Here is a 27940-nt window from a genome sequence, read left to right on the forward strand (position 1 = left end):
AGGGGGAGGGTTTGAAGGGAAAAGAGAATGAGTTCATTTTTGGACATGTTGGACTTAAGATTCTAAGGGATATTCCTGAAATACAACAGGTATTTGGAGATATAAGAATGAATATCAAATAAAAGAGAGACGAGGACCCACATGGGCAAAAATGTTTGTGGCTCTCTTTGTAGTGGCAAAAAACTGGAATCTGAGTGGATATCCATCAGTTGGAGAATAGCTGAATAAGTTATGGTATATGAATGTAATGGAATATTATTATTCCATAGAAAATGATGAGCAGGATGATTTCAGAAAGGCCTGAAGAAACTTAAACAAATTGATGCTGAGTGAAGTGGGTAGAACCAAGAGATTACTGTACACAGCAACAAGATCATGTGTTGATCGATTCTAATGGGTATGGCTGTTTTCAATAATGAAGTGATTGAAGACAATAGACTTGTGATAGAAAATGTCATCCATATCCAAAAAGAGAACTATGTGGTTCAAAGCACAATATTTTCACTTTTTTGTTGTTTTCTTGTGTTTTTTTTTCCCTTTTGATTTCATTTTTCTTGTGCAGCATAACAAATATATAAATATATTTAGAAGAATTGCATGTTTAACTTATATTACATGACTTGTCTTGGAGAAAGGGGAAGGGGGGAGGGAGAAAAATTTGGAACACAAGATTTTGCAGGCGTCTATGTTGAAGACTATCTTTGCATGCTATTTGGAAAAAATAAGTACTATTTAAAAAGAATCAAGATCAGGGGACAAGGCAGGATAAATAGACCTGAGAATGATTCATATCATTAATAACTGAATCCTGGGAGATGGTGTCCTCAAATGAAAGTGTAAACAGAAGAGATGGGCTTAGAGGACACCCAGTTAATAGGTTGAAGATACAGAAAAAGATTAGACAGGAAAGGTAAAACAGTCAGAAGAAAACTAGAAAATAGCTTTACAAAAACGTAGAGACAAAAGTACCAAAAAAGAGGATGACTGACAAGCTGCAGAGAGGTCAAAGATGAAGAGTAAAAAAAAGGTCATTAGATCTGGCAATTAAGAGATCATTAACAATCCTGAAAGGAGCAGTTTGTTGAATGATGAGGCAGAAACTAAACTGCCAGATGTAAGAAGAAAATTAAAAGGAAAGGAAATGGAGACATCAACTGAAGATGGTCTTTTCTAGTTTAGACGCGAAAAGGAGTGATAAGATAGTGAGGATGAGGAAGATAGGGATATATTTATAGGCAGTAGAGACAAGACAACAAATGAGAAAGTGAAGGTTAGACTAGAGATGGTAGAAAAATGCTTTTAAAAATAGAATGGAATGTGATACGTGCCACGTAGAGGGATTTGGTTTGGCAATAACATACAGCCAGCATGAAAGGGTGGGGGAAGACAACAGGGATATGAGATAAAGAGGAAAGAAGAGGGAGCTTTTGGCAAATGTCCTTTTTTTCTTTTTTTTTTTTTTTGAGGCTAGGATTAAGTGACTTGCCCAGGGTCACACAGCTAGGAAGTGTTAAGTATCTGAGACCAGATTTGAACTCGGGGATCTCCTGAATTAAAGGCTGGTGCTCTATCCACTGCGCCACCTAGCTGCTCCCAAATGTCCTTTTTTTCAAAGTGAAACATGAATCAAGATTCTCAGGTGAGTGAGGGAGAGAATCATGGCAGGTGCACCCAGTGGTGGAAAGGATGCCAGGTCTCAGTGAGCACCAAGGGCTTAAGGAGAAGGGTAATGGTTCTAGATGAAAGAGCACAGTGGAAGAGATGGGTAGCTTTAAAGTGGGAGTTGGGAGGATTACTTGGGAGGGCACAAGTATATCTGAAGAGCAGCAGTAGGGCTGGGAATGAGGGATGAGGATGATGGCATAGGAGTATATTAATTATTAAGGTATAAATTTAGTTATCATCATCTCTCAAAGTTAAACCTAGAATGGAGATGTAAGGCAACTAGTAAGAGGTGGAATTATGGGCAGCTAGATTACAGTGATTTGTGTATGTGTTGTTTTCTATTGAAACTATACCTTGAAGACAAAAATGAGTGAAATCAGAGTGCTGGTGGATGGCAATGTTACTGAAGACAAAAAGGCTATGATCTCAATATCTGCACTATGAAGTGCAGTTAAATGACATGACTAAGTCACAAAGGATGTGGCATTTGAACCCAAGCCACCCAATTCCTAATCTAGCATTCCTGCTCTATGACAATGCCTTCTAGAGGACTGTGCCCAGTTGTCAGCATCCTATTTTAAGAAATAGATCTAGGATGCCTGGGAAGATGAGGGCTCTGAAAACCACAGGAATGAATGAATAAAGGATTTGCTAAGCACTTGGTTTGTGCAAAGAAAGCACTGTATTGAGTGTGAGAGATAAAAATATAAAAGACACCTCATGCTCTCAAGGTGGTCACACTGTAATAGGCAAAGACATTCATATAAGGTTTCAGGGGCAAGTCAGAAGGAAAATCCTGTGGACATTCGGGCTCGGCAGTAAAGCAGATGAGAATGCCTCTTCTTTCATGTCATTTTCACTAATACCATATCAGTTTCTGATGCTGAACCATTTGACAGCACTAAAGACTTTGAAAACAAAAACTTTTTGGGGGGTCTTCAATAGATGTGGATATAGCATCTGCGGGAGCCACATCATATGAGAAATTAAAAAAAAAAACTCAAGACAAGTGGAATTGAGCTAAGGGTTAATGTGAAGAAAAAAAAAAGAAATTATTCTTTTTAAAGCCTTTTCATTCAGAGAGTACAGCAATAAAAAGAAACTGGATTTTGGTTATAAGGATCTTTTAACAATGAGAATGAGAAAGAATGACTGGTCTCTTTCAGCTCAAAATCCAAAAATAATTTGATCTTATGTCTTAGATGGGAACTAATTCTTCATATATCCCAAAAACATCTACTTATGTGCAAAGCAAGGGACATCAAGCCACAGTGGAGGAAGATGGGATCTTGGAGTCAAAAAACTTAACATGTCAGAAAAGAAAAAAACAAATGTTAGCGGTAATGTGGAAAAAGAGACACTAAGGCACTGCTGGTGAAGTTGTGAACTGGTCCAGCCATTTTGGAGAATAATCGAAATTATGCCCAAAAGGTTATAAATCTGCGTATACTTTGACTCAGCAATAGTACTACTAGGTTTGTTTTCCAAAGACACTGAAGGAAAAGGAAAAAGATGTATATATTAAAAAAAAAAATATATATATATATATATGTGCTTTAATAAATTTAACATGTATGGGACTACCTGCCATCTAGAGGAAGGGGTAAAGGGAAGGAGGGAAAAGTTGAAACGGAAGTTTTTACAAGGGTCAATGTTTTTTTATGGTGGCAGAGTACAATTACAGAGTAATTGAGGGAATGCCCTTCAAATGAGGGCCGAACTATGATAGTACAAGGGGAAATGACAAGGGGAATGCATTCAGAGAAAGACCTGGTAAGAACTATATGAGTTGATGCAAAAAGAACAGAACTGGGAGAACAAAGTACACAGCAACAGCAACTGTGAAAAACTTAGCCACTCTAATCATTGTTTGGATGAAAATTGTTACCTCCAAAGAGAGAACTAATCAACTTTGAGCATAGATTAAAGCATATTTTTTTCTTTATCTTATTTTTTCTACAATAATAGGCAAAATATATTTTATGTGACTTCATATTAAAATTGGTATTGTATTTCTTGCCTTCTCAATGAGTGGGCAAGAAGTAGAGAGGGAGAGAATTTAGAACTGAAAATAAAAATTTTTAAATTAAAAGAAAAAAACAAACACCCTGGTTCAAAGTCCAAAGGGATTCATATTAGCTGCATGTTCTGGACAATCATTTAGCCTCTTAGTAGTCCCTAAGCCTTTAAGTACAGAGCATTTCTTGCTCTGATTGGTAGATGTAGTTCTGTCACCCAGATTTCTATAAAGGAACAAAATAAGAAGTCTAAATCAAAATGCAAAACGTTGTGCTGGTTAGGACATGCTACAAAAATAAGACACAACTTTCTCTACCCTTAGAGATTATCCAGTTGAAGCAATAAAAATATATACATCTAAGCATTATTATGGAATAACTCACACTTATAGAACATTTAAGGTTTAAGGTTTACAAAGTACTCCTCGCAACTCTGTAAGGTCATTTCGTAAAATAAAATCCATACACAACAAAAGTGATGTTTAAGTGTTTTATTCCCATCACAGTTTAGCTTACACTGAGTATCTTAAAAATATTGTACACAAAACATAATACAACAATTCCAAAGGCAGTCTACCTTGCCAAGTGAATGCAATCTCACATGGTAAGTTATTGTCTCATCCTCCTACCAACTTTTTTCACCTTCCCATTTGTTTTGAGGCAGCTATCTCCATCTAAAGGACTTCAACTTGTGCCAATTGGACCATATCAATTTGGGGCATTAGAAAAAGTTTTCCAGGAATATCACATTTGTGAAGGGGCTTTTGCATGTATGTTACTGTCTGTATCTTCCCCCAGTAAAACATGCTCAAGGATTCCTTCCTAGCCATTGAAAAGGAATCTAAAACTATTGGTTTGAAGTCAATGACATTCTCAGGAAGAAAAAACATTAAACTGAAAATAGCAATCATCTTTATCTACTATTCAAAGGTCAAAAATAAAGGGGAGCAATTAAACAGTCAGTAATGATGACATAAAAACTCTGAAAAGGAAATAGGAGGGCTTCAGGTGACAAGCTCATTAGTGTGAAGCTTCACTGCTCTGCTGAATCCAAGCTCATAAATTATAATTCAAGTTCATATTTTGAAGTAAAAATTTACTCATCATATTATTTAAATTAGTTACTACTCTGTCCATAAAGTATGTTTGAGATAGTTTTATGTAAAAATACTCAAACCTTTATTGTATGCTCTAAGAGCAAAGGAAGCTTTTTCTATGAACAAAATTAAATGAGATCACATAAAAACAATGTGACATGTACATGTTAATATATTTTCTGCATATTTACAATAAATTCATTTGTTAATACTGTGACAGAAAAAGTAATAGATTGATCCACATTATATTATAGAAAACAGGTTTTAAAGATGACCACATCTTTCTAAATTAAAAATAATAATAAAGGGTTTCTCTGGTTTCTAAAGGAGACTCTTATGTAATGACAAACTGACAAAATCTTGCAGAATGGCAAAGCCCAGAATCAGAGGCACTGCAAACAAGGAGCAAGCATTGAATAGTTTTTCCAGTGCTACTTAATTAGGGTTGTTAACATTTGAGAGACAGTGTTCTTTTTTATTTGGTGACAAACTAAAGCACTCAATTTGAAAACTGCATTGATCTAAAGCAGTCACAAACAAAAAGCTACCAAAAAATATAGCTTTATAAGTATAACATGCACTAAAAAGTATAATTATATAACATACTTTATCAGACTAATAAATTAAGGATGAAAACTCTATAACTACTTTAATCAATTTATTATATTTACCAGTAAAGATGTGTACTGGCACTAAGTTTTTGTCCCTAAAAAAATTCAAAGCAGTGCAATTTTTCTACCCCCTCCAGACTGTATTTGGAGGCATGCTTGGGAACCCCCTTTTGAATTTTCAAAAAGACAATAGTATTCTAAAATATTATTTGGACAGAAATTATTGCCATTAATTTTGATCATCCTAGTATACAGGCACAACTGAAATATTGGCAAAACTAGTTTAAAGAGAACAAAACAAGTTGAGGTCAGAATGTTAAATTTCAGACAAATTCATGATAAAAATTTAAAACAAAAATCAAACCCCACAAAAGTAGAAAAACTTGATATCCTAAGTGAATTTCTCAATCTTCCAAGGGCTTGTATTTAAACAAATTCATCAAACAAATCTAAGAGGGAAAAAATAAGAACTATAGCATGTGAGTCTAATTTTCCTGGTTGATGCTCCATAAAAAAAAAAAAAAGCCAATCTCAGCTGGAATATTAACACTTTTGTTTTCCAGCAAGTACTGTTGCATATTCATTAAGCTAATACTTGGGGAAGAGAGGGAGAGAGAGAAGGGAGAAGGGAAAATCAATAGCCCCAATTACCAAGTCAGGGATAAGTATACCCAGGTCCTGGATTACAATAGCTAGCTTAGCTTGATGGTTTTTAATGAAGAATTCTCTGCAACCTGTCATTAATACTTGTTTTTAGTTCATTTAGGGTTCATTTAGGAGTTAATGTTTCCCTACCCACTAACAGCAAGCAAATATTTTAATGTCCTTTTCCAATCCTATTTTACTTCCTCTTCTTCCTTGCCACTTTAGAATGCCTTACACCCCAGTTGTTTGACAGGAGGAAAATGTTCTCTTTTTCCATTGGTGAAGAGATGATTTCAAAACAGAAAAATGCAGAATTGCAGATCCTGAGATGAAAACATAGGGAAATTAAAACCAAAGTGTTTTGTTACTCAAACTTTTGTTTCAGTTTTTTCTGGAAGATAGCTGGCAGAATAGAGACAACTGCTAAAATCATCAGGACAAATACTGAGTTCCAGGAAACAGCTTCTCCTGCTGTTGTAAGCTGGTACAGTGTTGTTCCTGCTTTGATTGCTACAAAAGATGGAGGTGCAACGCCTAGAACAAAACACAAAACGAAAGGATCAAGACAGGTTTTTTTCAGTTTTAAGAATGGTATGTTGCTTGTTAGTTTTGAAAGGCAATTCACAAAAGACATATAGCAAAATCACTCCTTTACAGTTTGCTAAAAAGTGAATTACTTTAAATTGATTTCCCCTCAATGGGCCTCAGACAGGGAGATGGGGCTAAAAATTTCTAAAATTCCCCCTTTAAAATTTTATAATTTCAGAAATGCTTACTATACTCTATTGTATATAATACATACCAATTCCCTTTTTGGAATTTTAGTCAATAATGTTTAATATGATTATATGTGTATGACCTATCACCTGCCATCTTGGGGAGGGGGAAGGGAAGGAAAGGGAGGGAAGGAGAAAAAACACAGAAATCAAAAATAAATGTTGAAAGCTCTCTCTCTCTCTTTATATATATATACACACACACACACACACACACACACACACACACACACACAGGAAAGCTGGATTTCCCCCCCATAATTATTAATAAAAATGGAAAAGCCTACTTTTCATCAATTTCTCTATTAGGAATTAAAATAATTTTAGCAACCTAAAAAGAACCTGCTACTCTAGAGAAAGAACTGAATGAAGGGTGATCATCTTTCACTTAGGATCAAGATTACCCCATGTACTGAGATTTATCATCATCACCAGGATCATGGGGGTGAGGAAGAAAGGATGGAGGAAAGAATCATAGCAGATCTCAAAGACAATCTACCAAATGGCAGATTTGCAAGCATTAATCAATTTGGTAAGATCAAAAACTTGAATGCTTATTTTGATATCTCGGTATTTTTAATGGAAATCTGAAAAACAGATTTGACCAGAAAGAACTCAAGTTCATATAATATTTATTCTGCCTCTAAGCAGACTATTCACAGGTAAATTTCAAAATGGGTTAAGTTCAACCAACTTCATTAAATGATTAATATTTATGTAAAAGATAATACCAAATAAAAATCAAAAAGGAAACTGTAAGAAAGAGACCCAGGCTACTTCTTAACTTAAACTTGTCCTCTAAATTAGTATCCAGTAGAGGGTGGTGTTCTGTAAAGAATGTACAACTTAAGTCTTACCTAGAAAAGTACCAATAAAAAATACTTTTAATGGTACATTTATAACAGGAGATGTTATATTAATAAACCAATTAGGCAGAAAAGGAGTTATTCTCAAAAATATTATGTAGTTAATGAGATGGTCTCGGTGTCGTTCAACCTGTCATAAAAGAAAAAAGGATTAAAATTCAAGCAAATTCTATGTAGGATTCCAACTTCTCTCTCTCTCTTTTTTAAAATAATAGCTTTTTATTTTTAAAATATATCCAAAGATAGTTTTCAATATTCATCCTTGCAAAAACTTGTGTTCCAAATTTTTTCTCTCTCCCTTCCTTTGGAATTGCTTTTAATCACCTCATTGTTGAAAATAGCCAGGTCCATTAGAATTGATCATCACATAATTTTGTTGTTGCTGTGTACAATGTTCTCTTGATCCTACTCACTTCACTTAGCATCAGTTCATATAGGTCTCTCTAGGACTTTCTGAAATCATCTTGCTGATGATTTCTTACAGAACAATAATATTCCATAATATTCATATACCATAACTTATACAGTCATTCCCCAACTGATGATGATGTTACAAATATTTTTTATTTTTTTATTAAAGCTTTTTATTCACAAAGCATTTTGTACATGGTAAGTCCTTTTCCCTTTTTTAAGATCTTTCTAGGATACAGGTTAATGACACTGCTGAAATAAAGGATACACAGTTTCATAGGCTTTTGGGCATAATTCCAAAATGTTCTCCAGAATAGTTTAACTTCTTTCAAAATAGCTTATAATATACATACAATAGATGAAATAAACAAAAAAGAAAATGAAAAAAAAAAAAAAGAAAGAAATATTTAGTGGTGGAAATGAAGGAACTATTCTAACTTAAATTTGTATAAGATATTGACTAAAATTGATTTTTTTTTTTAGCAAGGCAACTAGGATTAAGTGACTTCCTTAAGAGTCATACTAAGTGTGAAATGTAAATTCTGACTTTTAGACACATAATATAAGTAGGGATATGTGCTCACAATTTCCACAATTTTATCACCTGGTGGGGGAATTGGGGCAGGAATGTTATTTTTTCCAAGACAAAAATAGGCCATTAGTTTTTAGAACAATAAACAATATACATTTATCTACAAATTATCTGTATTCAGATAATTTATGTAAGTATATAAGTATTCAGGCACTGAAGTAGACAGAACAATGAAACGGGAGGTAAAAGGCTTATCTGCTTATTCTTAATCCACCTAAATTTATTATGTAGGCAAGGATAAGTGCCCTTACCTCTTTGGATCTCAGTTTCCTCATCTGTAAAATGTAAGAATTGAACTAAAAAGTGTCTCAGTATACAGAGTAAGGAAGAAGTAGCAAATTTGGAGGGCAAAGAATTCCATCTTAGGTACTTAGTGCTTTTCTTAAAAAAAAAAAAAAAAAATCCTCATAATAATAGAGGCCTTTATCTCCTTTGGGTAAAGGTAACCTGAAGAGGTTGACAGAACAAAAAAATAGTTATACATTTGAAGTTACAAGTTTTCATAAGTCACTATTTTCTCCTTGTCTCTGCTTTATTGGAAATTCAACCCTCAACTCTTCATTATGTATAATTCTTTTCCTCAGTCCTCATCCTTTTGATGTCTCCACGGTATTTAACACTGCTGACCAAATCCACAAGCATTTATCAAATTCTATGTTCCAAACACTGTACTAAACACTGAGATGCAAAGGAAGGCAAAAATCATCTCTGTCCTCAAGGAACTTACATTCTAATGGAGTAGAAAATAAGAGGGAGCCATTTGACAACTGAATGAGGACAGAAGACAGAAGACAGACTGCAAAAGGTTCAGAAGAGACTGAGATCAAGTGGAACCCTTGAGTGTAGGTTACCATGCAGACAGAAAAATTATAGGATAGGAGGAGTAAACAAGGATATGTTCTGGGTAGCAGGGAAGGAGTTTTACAATCTTACAACTGCACACAGATGACTAGGATAGCCTAGACAAGAAAGTATGTAAGACAAATAGGGACAAATTTGCAGAAGGAAAATGGAAGGGTACAGGAACAAGAACAAATATAAGAGAGTTGACATTGGCAAGAAAAAGCAGGCTGGAGGGAAGGAGGAAAGAGTGGAGGGAGATAATGTGACTGTGTGAAATGAGACAGGAGAGAAAGGAGGGAATCTTTTGAAGAAAAGTCTCAACTTTTTCGGCAAAGTCTTCTGGAGGGTGAGACAGGGTAGCAGATTTGAGAAATGAAAAGACTTGGAATAGCTACCATAGAGAGTGCAATAGGAAATCAATCAGAAAGGAATGGAAAATCTGCTCAATATGTTGAGCACAAAACACCATGTACCCATGTATCTATAGTCTTTTGAAATATGGCTCCAAACTATCTTTCCAGACTAATTCCTATCCTCCACTGGATCTTTGTTAAATTACATTCCAGTCATGTTGTTCTTGTTATTTCCTGTGTTGTTTCCCTAGAATAATCTTAATCCTCATCTCTTCCTCCTGGAATTTCGAAATCACGTCAAGAATCAGTTCAAATGGGGCAACTACATGGTGTAGTGGATAGAGCACCGGCCCTGAAGTCAGGAGGACCCGAGTTCAAATCCAGCCTCAGACACTAGCTGTTGAGACCCTGGGCAAGTCACTTAACCCCAATTACCTCAGGGGGAAAAAAAAATCAGTTCAAGTGACATCTCTTCAACAAGATGCCTTTCATGATTCTCTTAAGTATCTAAATTTTAAATCTAGATATCCATTATCCATCCATCCATTTATTTATATACTATTTTCTCCCCAGTAGTTCTAAATTCCTTGAGGGCTGGCAGTTTATATCTCTTGTGTCTACCATTCATTACATGGTAAACACTTAATGAACTAAAATGACTAAAGAATAAAAATAAGGACATAAATCACTTGCCAGATTCTCAAAAGTTGTTCCAGGTCTAACTTGATCCTGGAAATACAGGTCTCGACTATTAGGTTTAGGCTTAAGAAGTTTAAACTTAACAAAATCCAGTCCTAGGGGAAAAAAAGAGCCCATTTACGGGCAAATTGGCAGTCAATGTCTGCTTTAAAATGGACCCAGCATAATATAAATTAATACAATGCTCTAAGAGTTAAATTCAGTCCAGGATTGTTATGCTTGTTATGCTTCTTCCTGAATGACCTCACTAAGGTCAAGGCAAATCAGCATATGCCATTTGATCCACTTCATTTCAACTAGTCCAGGAATATCAAAGAATCTTTAAAAAAAACTACCCCAAATGCCAACAGACAAGCCCATTAAATGATAAACCTCATTATATGTTTTTGAAAATGCAGCATTTTTCTGAGAAAATATGGTAGGCCCAAGGCAGCTAGGTAAAGTGGATAGAGTACCAGTCCTGAAGGAACTTCCTGAAAGAAGACCTGAGTTCAAATCTGATCCTAGCTGTGTGATTCTGGGCAAGTCACTTAACTCTAATTGCTTCAGCAAAAAGAAAAGCTGGTAGGCCATTCATTTAAAATAAACCAGAATGAGTTAAATATTAGCTTATCACCCAATTTTATATTATATCTTACTACCAGAAAGTTTTAGGAACCTAAAAAAGTAAATTATTTTGATATTAAACATTTAGAATAGTACTTAAAAATTCATCTTATAATTCTAAATTTTAAAAAGTAATGCCCATTTCTTTTCTTTTTAATCTAATTTTATTTGTTATAGCTTTGTATATACAAAACATATGCATGGATAAATTTTCAACAATGACCCTTGCAAAAATTTCTGTTCCAACTTTCCCCCCTTTTCCCCCATCCCCTCCCTTAGATGGCAGGTAGTCCCATACATGTTAAATGTTAAAGTATGTTAAATACAATATATGTATACATATTTATACAATTATCTTGTTGCACAGGAAAGATCGGATTTAGAAAGAAGGCAAAATAATCTGAGAAGAAAAAAAACAAAAATTCAAGCAAACTGTAACAGAAAGAGTGGAAATGTTATGTTGTGGTCCATACTCATTTCCCCGTGTTCTTTTTCTGGGTGTAGCTGTTTCTTTTCATTACAAATCAATTGGAACTGATTTAGAATGCCCATTTCTTTTCAGTGAAGAGATCTACAAAGCACAAGTGTTTGTACACAGCACTAAGTGAAAATACATGAACATGCCTACTAATCACAAACCTCAATTTCCTATTGGTCTAGTGACATCACAAAAAATATTGTAGACAGCAGTAAAAGTAAAATCTTACAAAATCTTGAGCTAAATTTTATAACTCCCATCCACTGTTTGGGAGAATTAGAACTAGAACTAGAGAAGCTCAGTAGCAAATATAGCTAAAGAATTTAATCTGTATAAGACCTCAATTTAAACATATCTATAAAGTGATTTTGTGGCCTTATTTCTTTCTTTTTTTGCCAAGGCAGTTGGGGTTAAGTGACTTGCCCAGGGTCACAGAGCTAATAAGTGTTAAGTGTCTGAGACCATATTTGAACTCAGGTCTTGGTCCTCCTGATTCCAGGGTTGATGCTCCCATGACCCATGGCCTTTTCAAATGAGATTAAATTAAGTAATTTTAAAATATCACAGAAACAGAAAATTTAGTTTTTAATAACTGGAAACCAACTGATAAAATTACTGTGATCATCTAAGATATTAAATTCAATGAAATGAAAATTTTTACTTGCAGAAAATTAAGTAGCTTGTTTTCTTTCAATAAACATTTAAGTGGCTGCCTCTGTACTAGTATATACTACCTAACTATCTATGTATCTATCTATCTATCTATCTGTAAATATAAACAATTTTAAAAGCACAAGAATAACATTTTTTGTATTTAACATCATAGAATCAGAAGAAAGCTCAGAAGTTCATTTGGGAACACCCTTAACTGAAATATAAATCTCCCCCACCCTCCATTGAGAAGTAGTGCCTCTCTATTTCAAATTTCATTATCAATGTTACAGTGATAAATTCTCTAGAAATATAGTACCGCAAAGGGTTGCAAATACATACATATTCTTTGTCCTAACACCACCCCTACTAGGCATAAATAACAAAAGAGATTCCGAAAAAAAACAAAAAATAATAAAGTAAAATGGCATATATGCACACAAAAAAGTACACAAAAAAAAAATTCAGAAATTGAGGGGATGCCCATCAATTAGGGAATGGTTCAATAAGCTTTGGTATGTATTTATGATGGAATACTATTGTTCTCTGGGAAATGATGAGCAGGATGCTCACAAGAAAAACCAACAAACCAGGAAAGTCTTCCATGAACAAAGTGAAATATACTGTATAAAAAGTAATAACAATGTTCTGGGATAACCAGATGTAAATGAATTTGTTATTCTTAGTAGTACAATCAGCCACAACTACTTTGAAGAACTTATGATGAAAAATCCTATCCATATCCAGAGAAGGAACTAATTTGATCTGAATACAGATTGATTTTTCTTGAGAATTTTTATTTTCATTAAAGATGAGAAATTTGTTTTCTTTCACAACTTGACTGTTATAGAAATGTTTTACATAACTTCACCTGTGGTTTCTTAATTGTGGTTGGGGATAAAGGAGAGAATCTAGAACTCAAAAATCTTAAAAACAAATGCAAAAACATTTTAAAAGTAACTAGGGGAAAACAAATAAATAAAAATTTTAATTATGAGTTTTTAAAAATACAGCACAACAAGTTTTAATCAAAATTCTTAATTGTCCATTTTAGTGTTTCTGACAAGCTTGGTGTTATCTTAACTAAAAATGTACATAATAAGGCCAATACATTTAGCAATAGTTATCAAAGACAGAAGTGGCACATAAAACAGTACAAATTACAAAGGAGAAAATTCTTACCTGCTGTGACCATTTTACTGCCTTTTCTGTTAAATACTTGTATACTACTGGTCTCCCAACCAAATATGAAAGCATGTAACAGAAGGACGCACCGAGACCAGAGCACTAGAAAGCAACAGAAAGCCATGAGCACAATTATACTTCCTTACCTCAAAAAGGAAAGATTCACCTAATCTAAATTTCATGTGATCCTTAGGATCATAGATATGGAACTAGAAGGGTCCTCATGTCATTGAGTCTTGACTGTTTGATTTCTAAGGAGACTAAAATCCAAAAAAATTCCTTGACTTGCCCGTGGACATACAGCTGATAAGTAGCAGAGCCAGAATCTAATATGTAATCTGCTATGCAGATGTAACACAGAAAAAATAACCGAAATCGAGGACCATTTATCTGGAATTTCTTTTGTGTCCAAAGTCACTCTTTGAATCTCTATTGAAGGACTCACACTTAAGGTTTGATAAAAGGAAGTTTACAAAAAGAACTAATTTTAGCTGAAAAAAGCATTTTTCAAGATAAAATCTCAAATGCTAATCAAGTTAGTGATTTGTTTTACCTCAAACTACTATTCCTAAGTGGTTTATACTTTTTCAAATCAAAAGCTCCTTGCCTTTCCAATAGTAATACACAACTCCCCAAAGATCAGTATGATTTGGGATAGACAGAGAAGATGACAGCTAACAGATGTGCGTCCATCTTGTCCCATCAAATGAAACCGCTTTTCCTGGAGGGATTTTTATCAGCAATTCAACCATTCAGTTCCTGCTAAAACTCATCTCATAGAATATCACTAGGACATCATCATATCCCCATTGATCCTTACTAAGACAGATGTAGGTACACACGTGTACACACACACACATACACATACACATGTACTTACCAAACAAACAAGGAATAAGGCCAGTGGAAAGGGATAAAGAAATCCTGAGAGAATACTGAGAAATATAGACCCTGGAATAGCAAATGTTTGCAAACTGTATACTTAATGGTTAAGGATTAAAATGTAATGTAAATCCTTAAAAGGAAATTCAATGCTTCTTAGAATAATGCATATAATATGATTTACAAGACAACTCACACAAACATAAATAACATCAAACAGGCAATTTCTACAAACTATCATAATTTACTTTTTTATACTAATCCACAGGAATAATATTATATGCTAACAAAATGCCCTATTTTAAGAAATTTTGGCATATTTATATCCCAAACTTAAAAATCATAAAAATTGGGTAACTTGCTTTTGCTGACAGAACATTTCAAATTAAAGCATGGGAATTAAGCACAAAATACACTTTTTTTTTTTTTTACTAAATAAAAATAGGGATTACATTAGGCAATAAAACATGAAGCCTTTTTAAAAATTTAAAACAGTTGTAGTAGCCCAGGGATAAAAAACAAAGCTAATCTTCCCCAATTAAATTTTAAAAATAAAAATTTACATGGTTAAGCAACATTTATAATTTATTACACTGTATTTTGATCTGAGATGGCAGTAACAAAGACAAGGAAATATACTGTCTTAGCAATCTCCTTTATATACAGTCTTTTTTTTTTAAAGTTTAAAAGGACTTCTTTAATTAAAACTGTTTAGAATGCACAAAGACAAATATTTAATCATAATAAAATACATAAAATTGTATATACATAAATAAAATATATAAAAACATATAATTTGGAAATCTAAATTAATTTGATTATAGTAATATAACTGACTTAAGATAAAGTATTAAAGTTGAAAAAAAGAATTGGGAACAAAAGACAATAACAAAGGATATAGACAAAACAATTAAACCTAAATGATCATTTTTAATCCTGAACTTATGCTTTTATTCATTTTCTTCCCAATAGAAAACTCTGCATTTTCTATAAATAAGGACTATTTTATTATTCTCTAATGGTACCTCATGGCACTGATGAAAGGCTATTTTGTGAAGGCTATTATGCTAACAGAGTTTAAGCACTTCCCATTAAAAATGTCAAATATGATTTATTAACGGATCATGCTTCTAATGTAATGAACAGCCTAACAAAATTAGAAGTTTATAACCACAACAACTCTGAAACAGCCACTAAGTTATAATTATTGACAGTCATATAGTAGCTTAAGGTCCAAAGATTCTTATAAACATTTGAACCTCAACAATCCTGTCAGATAAGTATTAGAGATCTTATTCTAATTTTACAGATGGGGAAACTACAAAAACCTTAGAAGTCATTGAGCAGAGGCCCAAGGAGTGTAAATAATTTGCCCAAGTCACATAGTTAAGTATCAAAATTAAGTTTCTGGCCTGGATCTCCCTAATTTCCAACCCAGCACTCTGCCTACTAAGGTTGCAGTATGAAGGAAATTATAGATCCTTAAAGAACAAAGCAAAATACTATTGGAACTCAAATCGATTCCCTACATAGATTAATATAAATGTGCCCTGCTTAAATTTAAAAGTTAAGGTATCAAACTTTCACAATTTACCTCTCAAGCAAAAGATATTAGAGAAGGTTCGACAACCTTCTTGTGAGATCTAATGCATCAATTACACTTATTAGATTATTGAAATTGTTATGTATAAGTCTCTCTCTTGCTCCCAATGAATACTAAACTTTCACAGTGAACTAATTCATCTAAAAATTCCCAAAGATTAAGAGCCCAATCCACTATTGTGCATATATAGGCATAATTAGATTGAATAAAAAAAAAAGAAAACCTATCATTACCTGTTCATTTCTATCCACATTTAGCAAGGCTAACCTATCATCTTTCCTTAAACTATCTACTTCACTAAGCTCCACACAATTATGTAACAATAAGCATAATTTTCTGCAAAGTCTATGAATATTTGACAAAGGTCAAAAGAGACAGGAGTTCATTGTCCTGATTTTTCCATAAATTGTACATTAAAAGAATATCTTAATTTATATGGCTAATTAGACTAAATAAAAACTAAATGTTCTCACCATATTCCATGCATATGAGCTTTTCTGATGATATTAGCCTCAAAGTTTATGGATTAAAAAAAAATTTTTTAATGGAAAAATGATACATTTTTAAAATTTACCATTATCTATTTCATAAAAAGTATTGTTTGTCCCTGTTCATAAAAATGAGATATTGTAGAGATTTTCAATGAGTGAATTCTCATTGATATTGCTTATTTTGAAAAATATAACAATTATAACAAATATATTAAAACAATACAGCTCTCTGAATCAGTAAATTATCATTCTTATCACAGTTCAACTTAACTAGCTGTGTGACTGTACAGTCAATAAGTCACCTCACAGTGTAGAATCTATTTCTGCTTGCATAAAATGAGGGATCTGAATCTAGTGAACTCAATGCTCTCTGCCAGTTCTACCATTAGTCCTACCACTGACCCTGGATTCTGGAAGGTCAATGAAGGACAAACTCATGGGTGGGGAAAGGTTAAATATTAGCAAGGCAAGTTATGAGCAGAATTATAGCAAAGAATCAGAAGAAAGATATGTGTACTATGTATGTATCTGCATATGTCTATATAAATATATCCTTTCTTAAGTATATAGTCTGCGTGGATGGGTGGGAGGATGAAACGGGGGGGGGGAAATAAAGTAAAAAGAATGTGCAGCAAAGAACAAAACAATAATTTATAAGGAAGTGAAGAAAAGACGGATACTCAAGAATATAATTTCTTCCACTGATATATACTTTCTTGAACTGGTATTTGTTGTTATATATATGTTATATGAATCCTCCCTGATGTACTGCTGGGCTCCTGACAATGTTCCTTTTTGTTTTGTTTCATATTCCATTTCTGCGTTGTTTTTTTTCTTATTGTTTCTTTAAATAAATTTTTTAAAAATGACATGCTGTTATTATTGGGCTTATATCACAAAGAGATATTAAAGAAAGGAAAGGGACCCACGTGTGCAAAAATGTTAGCCCTTTTTGTAGTGGCTAAAAACTGGAAATTGAATGGATGCCCACCAACTGGAGAATGATTGGGTAAATTGGGTATATGAGTATTATGGAATATTGTTGTTTTGTAAGAATTGACCAGCAGGATGAATACAGAGAGGCTTGGAGAGACTTAGATGAACTGATGCTGAGTGAAATGAGCAGAACCAGGAGATCATTATACACTTCAACAACAATACTGTATGAGGATGTATTCTGATGGAAATGGGTATCTTCAACAAAGAGAAGACCTAATTCAGTTCCAACTGATCAATGATGGACAGAATCAACTACACCCAGAGAAGGAACACTGGGAAATGAATGTGGACTACTTGCATTTTTGTTTTTCCCAGGTTATTTTTACCTTCTGAATCCAATTCTTCTTGTACAAAAAGAGAAGTGTACGGATCTACACACATATATTGTATCTAGGATATACTTTAACATGTTTAACATGTATAAGACTGCCTGCCATCTAAGGGAAGGGGTGGAAGAAGGGAAAAAGTCAGAACAGAAGTGAGTGCAAGGGACCAATGTTGTAAAAAAAAAGTACCCATGCATATGTTGTAAATAAAAAGCTATAATTTAAAAAAAAAAAAAAAGATGACATGCTGACTATACCAAGTCCTAGACCACTAAGAGCCAGGTCTTACATGACATCCATAATCTTTTGTGGAATAAAGCTGAATGTATCATCTGTGGTATTTGTGCTTACATCTTAGAAGGAGTACAGAGTATATTCAGGAAAGACTAGTACCTCTGGTGTGTAAAGCTGCTTTCCATCTTTGGTATCCTAATCCACCTAATCCATCTAACTCACCTGTGGCTCCAAGAAACTCTAGCACACACAGTGAACACACTCCAGTAAACTCTTTTGGCAGAGGCACTAAACCAGGTTAAGGATAACTAAGGGGTCTCAAACCCTATCGGGAGTTGGGAAGGTGTCTACCCCCAGCATGTGAAAACTTCTCCTGGTGAAATGAGCAGAAAAGAACAATTTGTTCCAATGGCCATAAAGAAGGTAAAGCAGAAGAAAGTGCTGTGGAACCCTCAGAGCTTGGCTAGACATTAAAGACACCAAGGAAGACAGAGGCCAATGACTTTGCACAACTCTGCCTCACTTAAATCCAATTCACACAAATCAAAAGGTATCACCAAAAGATATCATTTCCATCTCAATGTCCCGTAGGGGTGGGTCAGTAATGATGCAGTAGGTGTGGATACACTGGGGGCTGTCGTCACAATCCTGCACAAAGGTAGCCCAGGCCATAGGGTTGTCTTCTCACTGGAAACCTCAGTGGGACTTGGCAGCCCCCTGGGTGTCTGAGCAGCCTTTTAAGGATTACACTGTGCACCTCAGATGTGAAGAATGAGCTAGAAAAGGTGTCCTAAGAAGTGTCTACTTATTAACCCTGGCCTGATCACCACAGCAGGCAAGGATCCCACACAGTGATCCAAACACTAAAAAATATACCAAAATTTCTGCAATTTGTTCCACTTACTAATAGTACATGGAATGTGTACATTTAACAAACACAAAATCCAATAGACCTGAAAAATGAACAGAGCTCGTTGTAACAGAACAATAGGTGTCGCATCCAATTAGCTGTTCTGAGTGAAACAAGGTTAGCAAATGAAGGACAGTTTATTGAATAGATGCTGGACACATGTTTACCTGAAGTGGCCGCAGTGAAAGAGAGGGCCTTGAAGACGGTGCTAAGGAAGTAAATCGCTGCCATTGAAGATCATTTGGCAGGATAAGATACCAGATGAGATCCTTTTTCTAGCTAAACTGCCAAGCATTCCAACTCTACTTAAGATAGCTTAATTTTGTTGGAGATAACCACATTGTTCAACTGCCAAATATATGCTTGCCAAAAAGATTTTATGGAGAACTCACAAGGCAGTCAGAAAAAGTGATCTCAAGATCCCTCTTAAGAACTTTAGAAATGATTGTATGACATGGAAGACACTGGAACAAGATTACTCAGCATGGCATGACCTCATAAGAGAAGGTGCTCTATAAGCAAAGCAGAACTGAATAGTTCAGAAGAAATGAACAAAGTTAGAGAAATCAACCCAAATGTTCATAGGGACTATTTGTGTCTGACCTATGGCAGAGCATTACAGGTTCATATTGGATTTTGATCCTCTTCAAGAAAGAAGGACAACTAACACCTTGAAAAGACAGCACAAATGATCAATGAGATGGACCCTAAGTTAAACAAGATTAGGCGATACCTTTTCTTCAATGAACCCCAAGTTTCTCCCTGACAAAAAAAAATGTATTTTTTAAAAACACTGATAATTTTCTGGTGGTAGTACATGGGAGCTAGATTCTGAAGAAATGAAATGAGGATTATCCAAAGGCAATAGAAAAGTATGATAGGTGCCAATATACTAGGAGTTCTCTAAACCAAGTTTACTTGTTCACATCCAGATATAGAGAGATAAAAGATAGGAGTCATGATCAGAAAGAACATATGTAAGTATACACATGTATACATACTACTTCAATGATCTGTGACTTCATTGATGTCTTAGATAATTCCATTGAATCAATGTACACGTCTTCTATTGACAATAGATCAGTCATAGTAACATCTTAGGTTACTGTATTTAGTTGTTGCTGTGATTTAAAACTCTCCAAATCAAGCTATGAGAGCTCTCAAACAAGCAATATATATTCTGTTGAGATCCAACCCTTTCAAGTTGTAAGTAACCCTTGCATACTTGAAAGGTTAGTTTTTATGAAGTGCAATAATCAGAACATCCATCACCCGTAGGATGATATTCACAGCGTATTCAGTCCAGGAGGACCCATAAGAGGCTTTCTACAACCCAGAGTCACCTCCACACTGTAACTAGCAATCTATGAAAAGCTACTGAATAATCTGACATACAAAATATTTACAATAATAAAAATGCTGGTGATTTGTAGAAGAAAATTTTTAAAAGGAACAACAGCCAAATATCAGACATGACTGATGGAACAAGATAGAAGTATCAAAAGAAGTACAGTGAATAATATTTAATAAATTACAAATAAAGAAATGAAGAAATAACTATCAATACTTGATATTAAGAAGTTAATCTTTAATTTATGAAGAATGAGGAAAGACTAAGAAAAAAGGAAACAATTTAAAGAAATAAAAGCTTCAAGTTAATTTGAAAACTGGATAAATGGTAAATAAAGATAATCCTATAAATAAAACTATAATTATAAATGTCACTTTCACAATTAACAAAAATTGCCCTTGCTAGACAGAACAATAACAGAAACTTTTTCATTATCTACATACAGCTATATGTTTTCATATTAAAGGATACAAAATATATGTAGCAAAATAAGCTACAAGTACTTGTACATAAAAGGTGTCCTTGTATTTGGATAAAACTTTTCCTAGTGCCTTGGCATCATCCATATCTCTGGGAACCTTCATGTTTGCTCTTTCTTCCCTGAAGAAATAAAACAAGGTTAATAGAATTTTTTAATATAGTTCGGAAAAAATTACTTCATTTTGTTTTTCTAAAATTCTGTTTAAAAATAAAGGATTAAAGAGACAGTTTTCTACAAAATTATTTGATACTTTCTTGCCTGCTGGTCATTTCTAGCCTAATTCTGGACTCTGCCATGCCAGGGTTACCAGCTCTGAGAGATCTTCCCTCATTAAAACAGAAGTTCCTTGAGTCCAGTCCTGTCTTGCTTACTTGTATCTCATTCCCCAGTACTCAGTACTGTTCCTAGTACATTATAAGTGTTTAATAAATATGTATTTACCTTTTCTTAACCTGGATCTCATCTTTTTCTTTAATTTTATCCTACTTTGGATCAAATGCTTATGTTCAACTACAAAATCCTTGCAGACAGAGACTAAACATATATATAGCTTTTCATCTCTGTATCCCTAGTGTAGCAGAGTTATTTGTCCATGGGAAGTACTTAATTGTTTATTCAAACCATCCATAAGAATTTACTAAATCCTTCCAGGAAACTAGGTACAGTGATTACAAAGAAAGACAGGAAACAGTACCTGCTCTTAAAGAGCTGACATTCCAGAGGGGGAAGGGACAAGCACAATGCCTAAGTGTATTCATTTAGCCAAAATCACAAGCACCAAATTCAAAAGTTCCCTCTTAAGTCATAAAAGAATTGTGCTTATTAAACACCATTGGGAGGATTCTAAACTGACTAAGTAAACATGGAAAAACCAACATTTAGTGAAAATTAAAATTGTATAAAAGTAGGCAAACACCAGTAATAATATAACTGCACACAAAACACTTTGAAAAACCTTCATAATCTTAAAAAGTCATTGGATTTATTTTAAAATTATATATGACATTTTAAATAATCCACAGTTCAATATCAATGTTGATATATAACTTGGCTAAAAATTAAAATAGATACTTAACTATAACTATGCAAGTATAAAAGGTTTAATCTAAACTCCATAAAAGTGAAGACCCACAGTCCAAAATGGTACTTTGTAGAGAGCAGGGTTTTCAAAAGTGTGTCTACTAACCTAGGCACCCATTCACGTAAGAATGTAAAATAAAATCTTTCCTGCATTCATCAGTGAGTCAGTGAAGTTTCTGGTAAGATAATTTGCTTCTTACACAACCATGAAAAGAACCGCTATAAATATGTGTGTACATGAGTCATTTTCCTTTCTTTTTGATCTCTAGTATTCCCAAGAGCTGGGTTAAAGGGGGCATATAAAACAGAATAATATCTTCTGGGATATAGATCCACCACATGCTTTCCAGGACTGAAGTTGACAGTTCTAATAACTACAGTCTATCAGTTCTAATAACTACAGTATATCAGTTTATCCATTTTTCCACACCCACTTCAAAATATATTTCCTTTTCTTTTTTCTGCCATCTTTGCCAAAATGACGGGTGTGAGGTGGTACTTCAGAATTGGCTTAATTTATATTTCTCTAATTATTAGCAATTTAAACATTTTTTAATATGATTACTGATAGTTTGTATTTCTTCTGCAAACTGTCTATTAATATGCCTTGCTCATTTGTTAACTGGTAAATTAGTCTTTACAGATGTTTTAAAACTTAATTTTCAATTGATAGAAGGAGAAACATAGGAAACTATCATCAACATCTTATCCCTCTCTCTTCTAGTTCCAACTCCATGGAACTCCTCCTATCATACAAACCTAATGGAGGCTGTATGCTACAGTGGGAAAAGTAACTGCTTTCAATTCAGAGAACCAAAGCTGAAATCTTACCTCTTCCTTATACTTATTATCTTTGGCAAAATGCTTAAAATCTGTGGGTATTAATTTTATCATCTATAAAATGAGATTAGATTAGATGTTAAAGTCTGTTTTAGCTCTAAAATCAAATTATCCTTGTCTCTAACATTAATTCAAAATAGAAACAATTAAAACTGGTTTTCACTCTTTGCCTTCTCAAAGATATTAGCAATTCAACGAGGAAACCAAAGCTGCACATTGAAGAACTAAGGTTCAAACTGTCTAAAATAACTGCTATAATTATTTGTGTACATATGGGTTCATTTATCTAATTCAAAGGGTAATTTGTATGAGAATGGGAAAACTTAATAAGCAATTACCTACTCTAAAAACGTATAAGGATTACTCTGTTAAGAAAATATGAAACAAACTTTTAAAATATTGATGACATATAACTGCACAGTGGTATCTTATAGCAAAAGAGATAGTGGCCTAGAAGGACTACAAGAGGTCACCAAATCTAATCCATAACAGATGAATATTTATTTACAACAGAGGTGTCAAACATGTAGCCCACTGAATGTTACTCACAACACTTATAAGTGTGGCCTGAATCAGATTAAAATGTAATAGGAAAATATTTAGCAAAATAAATTAAAACAAAATAAAATATACATTTTTATATTTTCCATTTAAGTTTGACACAATCTGTAAAATACCCAACAAGTAGCTTCCAGCCTCTGTCTGAATCTATCGAATAAGGGGGAAATATGCTTATGACACTTGATTTGTTCTGAATATTATTAAATCATTATTTCTATCAACTGCATGTGCCCTCTGGGATCAAGCAAAAGAAATCTAAACAAGCCCTCTTCCACATGATGATCCAACTACTTGACAGTAGTTCTATTCCCCTCAGAGTCTACTCTTCTCTAGGATAAACACTCCACCTAGTTCTTTCAAACAATCACTAAGCTGCACATTCTCCAGGCCTTTCACCATTCTTGTCACTGTTCTGTTCTCTGGACAAACTTTAAGCTTTCTACCAGTAATATAGAAATGCATTCCTCCATCCATTCTACTTTCCCTTTCTTTTGAGATGCTATCATGTCCTTGGAGTGAAGGACTGACTGATTCCAGTATTGGCAAGCCTAAAGCCACATCTGAGTTACTAAACTAAGCCACTAAAGCCAATTTGGCTTCATCTTCCTTCAGATACAAAGGGGACAACAACAAGACACAAATTGTACTTCGAGTTCATCTACAAGTGGCAACTGATGAGGTCATCCTTAAGGAAGTACTGAATGGTCTATTCTTCCTGGTAGGCAGAAGGGTAAGATCACAGATCCTACAATCTTGCCATCCACTTAAATGCTCTGCTTTCCAGACCCTTACCTATTCTCCCAGGTACTAATACCACATTCTCCTGTCTATTGAGCAACATGGTTCAGGGACATAGGTGCAGAGAAAAACTAACTTTCCTGGTGGAGGCAGAATGTGGAAGAAAAAGGTAATGTAGATATGATATACAAGTTGTACAGCCTGAAATACCATTTTTATTCTGTTAATCCATAATCTCAGGCTGAGAACCACCTTTGATATTTTATTAAAATATCAAAATCAATTTTGACACTTTTATATATTTATCAATATATTTGTATAATTTGTGTGTGTATGTATGTGTGTGTGTGTGTGTGTGTGTGTGTGTGTGTGTGTGTGTGTGTATTTCTGATAGAAAAAATTCAGTTCCTCTTCTGGATACTTACTCACTAAGTTGAGGGAAATTCTTATATACCAAAAACATAACAGAAGCAGCAGACAGGAAAATGGACACCAATATAAGAAGAGACATCCTTGCTGATCCAGCTTCAGCATTAGCTTTTTCTGAAAGAAAAATAAAATTTAAATTTAAAAATAAAGGATAAAACTTTATAGTAGTAAAGTTATTTTCAGACAGAAAAGTGTTTCTCTAAACTCCTACTAAACTATTTTAATCTTTTCTAATATAATTTAAAATATTATATTTTTTACACCATCTGTTGGTGTAAATAACCAGTTTAGCATGTTAACCGACAAAAAAGAAAGAGTAATGTAATTTATACCAGGTAAGAACAATTAGTGAATAAGTATAGGATGAGCAGACTCAACATAAAATCAACAAGGAATGTCATCAAAGATTGTACCACAGAGAAGATGTGCTAATAATAGTGATGTATCAAGAGACAGGAATGACAGAAGGAACAGAGTGCTCTACTGGTTTCCACAAAATACTGGGAAAAATTAAAGGTCTCCAGAAATCAGGTGAATTGTATTAAATCTTAAGAATATAGATAAGAGCTGCACAGGATGGTAAGGCATCCATGGTTTGGAGGGCATGCCCAAATCAATAAGTTCACAAATTCATTTGTGTATTTGAGGATAAGCAAGAGAAGGAAAATGAAATTACTAATCATTGCTAAAGAACTAAGTCTGCTGATACAGATAAAAAAAGTTAATGGGATCTATGGGATCAGAAGGACCCCTGAAACAGCACAATGTGAAAGAGCATTGATTCTACAAAAAGCTACTCTATTGTGCATACCCTTGGAATCTTTGATACCACTAGGTCTGCCTATGCCTCAAAGAAATCAAGGCAAAGAATACAAAGATACCCTCCGTCCCCCATTCCTCCCCAAAAAAGAATCTAAGGTTTCCAAAAAGTATAAGTGAGTATAGAATTCATTTCAGGTATGAGAAATTGTTGGGAGAGGAGAATACGTTAAGATTTGTACTTTCGTCAGTGTAGAAACTTCTTTCTCTGAGAATTTAGCTCACCAGTCATTCATTGTCTTAAAAAACTGCCTGGAAAATGAAGAGGGGAAATGACTTGGTCACAGTCACAAAGAATGTCAGAGGCAGAACTTGGAGTCTGTCCAATTCTAAGACATGTTGTCTAACTATCAGATGAGAGTGAGGGGGGGAAGAAACAATTATTCCTTTCTACCAAAGAATTGCTAGACAATATTCAAATAGACAATTCAAAAAAGAGAAACAGGAAGTACAGCCAAGAGGTCAGAATACAGGCAAGCAAGCAATCCAACCTAACTTTCCCCAAATTCCCCTCAAAGCAATAGAGCCAACAAAAGAGCAAAGTGAAACATTTCTCCAGCTTAAGACAACTAAGAAGGTGAATAGGAGAGGTAGGTGACATGGGGAAGAGAAGGGGAATTAACTGTGGGCTTTGGGAGTTCTCAGTCCAAACATGGTAAGAGGTTTAGACAAATAGAGATTACACGGGAGTCTTTGCTGTCACTAAGTGCAACTGGTGCAGACTGAAAACTACTGTCAATACCCAGTTCTGGGTCCAAGTTGCAGAGTGAGGAGGACCAGTTGTGATTGGTAACAAGAAAACTAGGGATCTGGTCAGGGCCAAGAGAAATGTTCACACTTGCAGCTATAGGAAAACAATGAGCCCTTCCTAGATAAAGCCCAAAGTGGGAAAGCAGTAAGCACACCTTTTCCCAGATCACACTGACATGAGGTGAGATCTTTCAAGATAGCTGTGAAAATCGAGTAAGGCTTCATCTATTTCAGAGTTTGAGTAGGCCTGAAGGACTTTGAACATTGATTCAAGGGCATACATAAGTCCCCTTCCTGCTATCCTCCCATGACATCATTTTCTCCCTATTTCAATCAAATATGGGCAACTAAGTACTTATTGGTCAAGTTCAATTTCTTGGGTAGTTCCCCCATTTAGAGGGAACCTTAGCCAATGAGCATGAGGATCAGTGGTGGGAAGGGGTATTTGCATGATTAAAGTACTAACCCTGCCCACAAGGAGGTGCTTCCTCCCTGTGATCTTCAGGTGGGACACCCTTCTCCAGAGAAGGTAAAATAAACTTTGCTTTGCTTCTAGAGATTTCTCCAGCTTTTTTTATTAAATGGTGACCCCTCACCATTTCTGAAGCACACAACACCACACTGAAAACTTGCTGATACCCAGAACTAGATCTAAAAACAACAGCACAAAAAAAGTCTGCAATCCCCAACCAAGTAAGCAGAGCCCACCTTTACCATAAAACTCAAAGTCAAAAAATAATCTAGAAAAATGAGCAAAAAAAAAAAAAAAGAAGTTGACCATAAAAAGCTATTGAAGTGGCAGGGAAGACCAAGATATAAACTAAGAAGAAAGCAACAATATGAAAACAGTTACAATGAAAGCCTCAAAAGAAAAATGCTAATTGGCCCCAAACCCAACAAGAATTCCTAGGTGAGCTGAAGAAAGAGCTAAGGGTGCTAGAGGAATAATTGGGAAGAAATGAGAGTAATGCAAGAAAAAGAAGCATAAAAAATACTGAAGAAAATAACACTTTGGGGGCAGCTAATTAGTATAGTGGATAGAGTACTGGCCCTGAAGTCAGGAGGAGCTGAATTCAAATGGGGCCTCAGACACTTAATACTTATTAGCTGTATGACCCTGGATAAAGTCACTTAACCTCAATTGCCTTGCCAAAAAATAAAGAAAAGAAATATAATTAAAAGGCATAATTGGCCAAATGAAAACAGGTACAAAATCTCACTAAGAAAAATAATTTCTTAAAAATTATAACTGGGCAAGTAGAAACTAATTCCTTGCATCAATCTTTGGATCTGACCGGGTCTGAAGCACAAAATCTAACAAAAGTGAATGCTGAAAACTATTTTTACATATATTTGGATAAAACAAAACACTTTTGAGAAAAAAGTCTACCTTACAATAAATAAAAATGATCTTCTCTATAACTTTCATCTAGTAGTCCTAATTCTATCCTCTGAAATTAGAGAGAATCAATCTAATCCCTCTCAGAGATGAGAGAACTGCAATATGTAAGACTCATGTTCCTGTCCAACTGGTTTCTTCTCCAATCTAAACAGCACAAATTCCTTCAAAGAATATCCCTGGAATAGGGAGCTCTATGAAAGTGCTAGAGTCAAGAGTTCCAATCTGAGTTCTGACATTTGCTGGCTGTACAATTATGGGCAACTTACTTAACTTTACTGAACCTGCCTCAGGTTCCTAACTGGAAAATGAAAACCATACAACTTCAAATAACTATTTCAGACAGTAGTGAGAAAAAACATTATCCAAATCTTAAAATGCTTTTAAAAATCTGAAAGTGCTTGTACAAATGAATTGTTAAATCTTTTCATTCTTGGGCAGGATCCAATATGTCCATGTTTCTTAAAATGTCTATGTATGAATATAATGGTATATTACTGTGCTATAAAAAGATAAAAATGAGATTGAATAAGATAAAATTTGTAAAGCAC

General features: G+C 34.4%; 1 protein-coding gene across 1 annotated transcript in view; it reads right to left on the reverse strand.

Annotated features, from left to right (window-relative positions):
• Nucleotides 1-4159: 4159 nt before the first annotated feature.
• Nucleotides 4160-27940, reverse strand: part of TMEM41B (transmembrane protein 41B) — a 35497-nt gene continuing 11716 nt past the window's right edge. The window contains exons 2-7 of the mRNA XM_074275011.1: nt 24418-24535; nt 20764-20892; nt 14377-14470; nt 13494-13598; nt 7670-7808; nt 4160-6570 (exon numbers count right to left, since the gene is read on the reverse strand). Coding sequence (XP_074131112.1) covers nt 6401-6570; nt 7670-7808; nt 13494-13598; nt 14377-14470; nt 20764-20892; nt 24418-24535 — 755 coding nt within the window. The 3' untranslated portion in view covers nt 4160-6400. The remainder of the gene's footprint in view (nt 6571-7669; nt 7809-13493; nt 13599-14376; nt 14471-20763; nt 20893-24417; nt 24536-27940) is intronic.

Source organism: Sminthopsis crassicaudata, chromosome 6 (genome assembly GCF_048593235.1).
Source record: "Sminthopsis crassicaudata isolate SCR6 chromosome 6, ASM4859323v1, whole genome shotgun sequence".
NCBI lineage: Eukaryota > Metazoa > Chordata > Mammalia > Dasyuromorphia > Dasyuridae > Sminthopsis > Sminthopsis crassicaudata.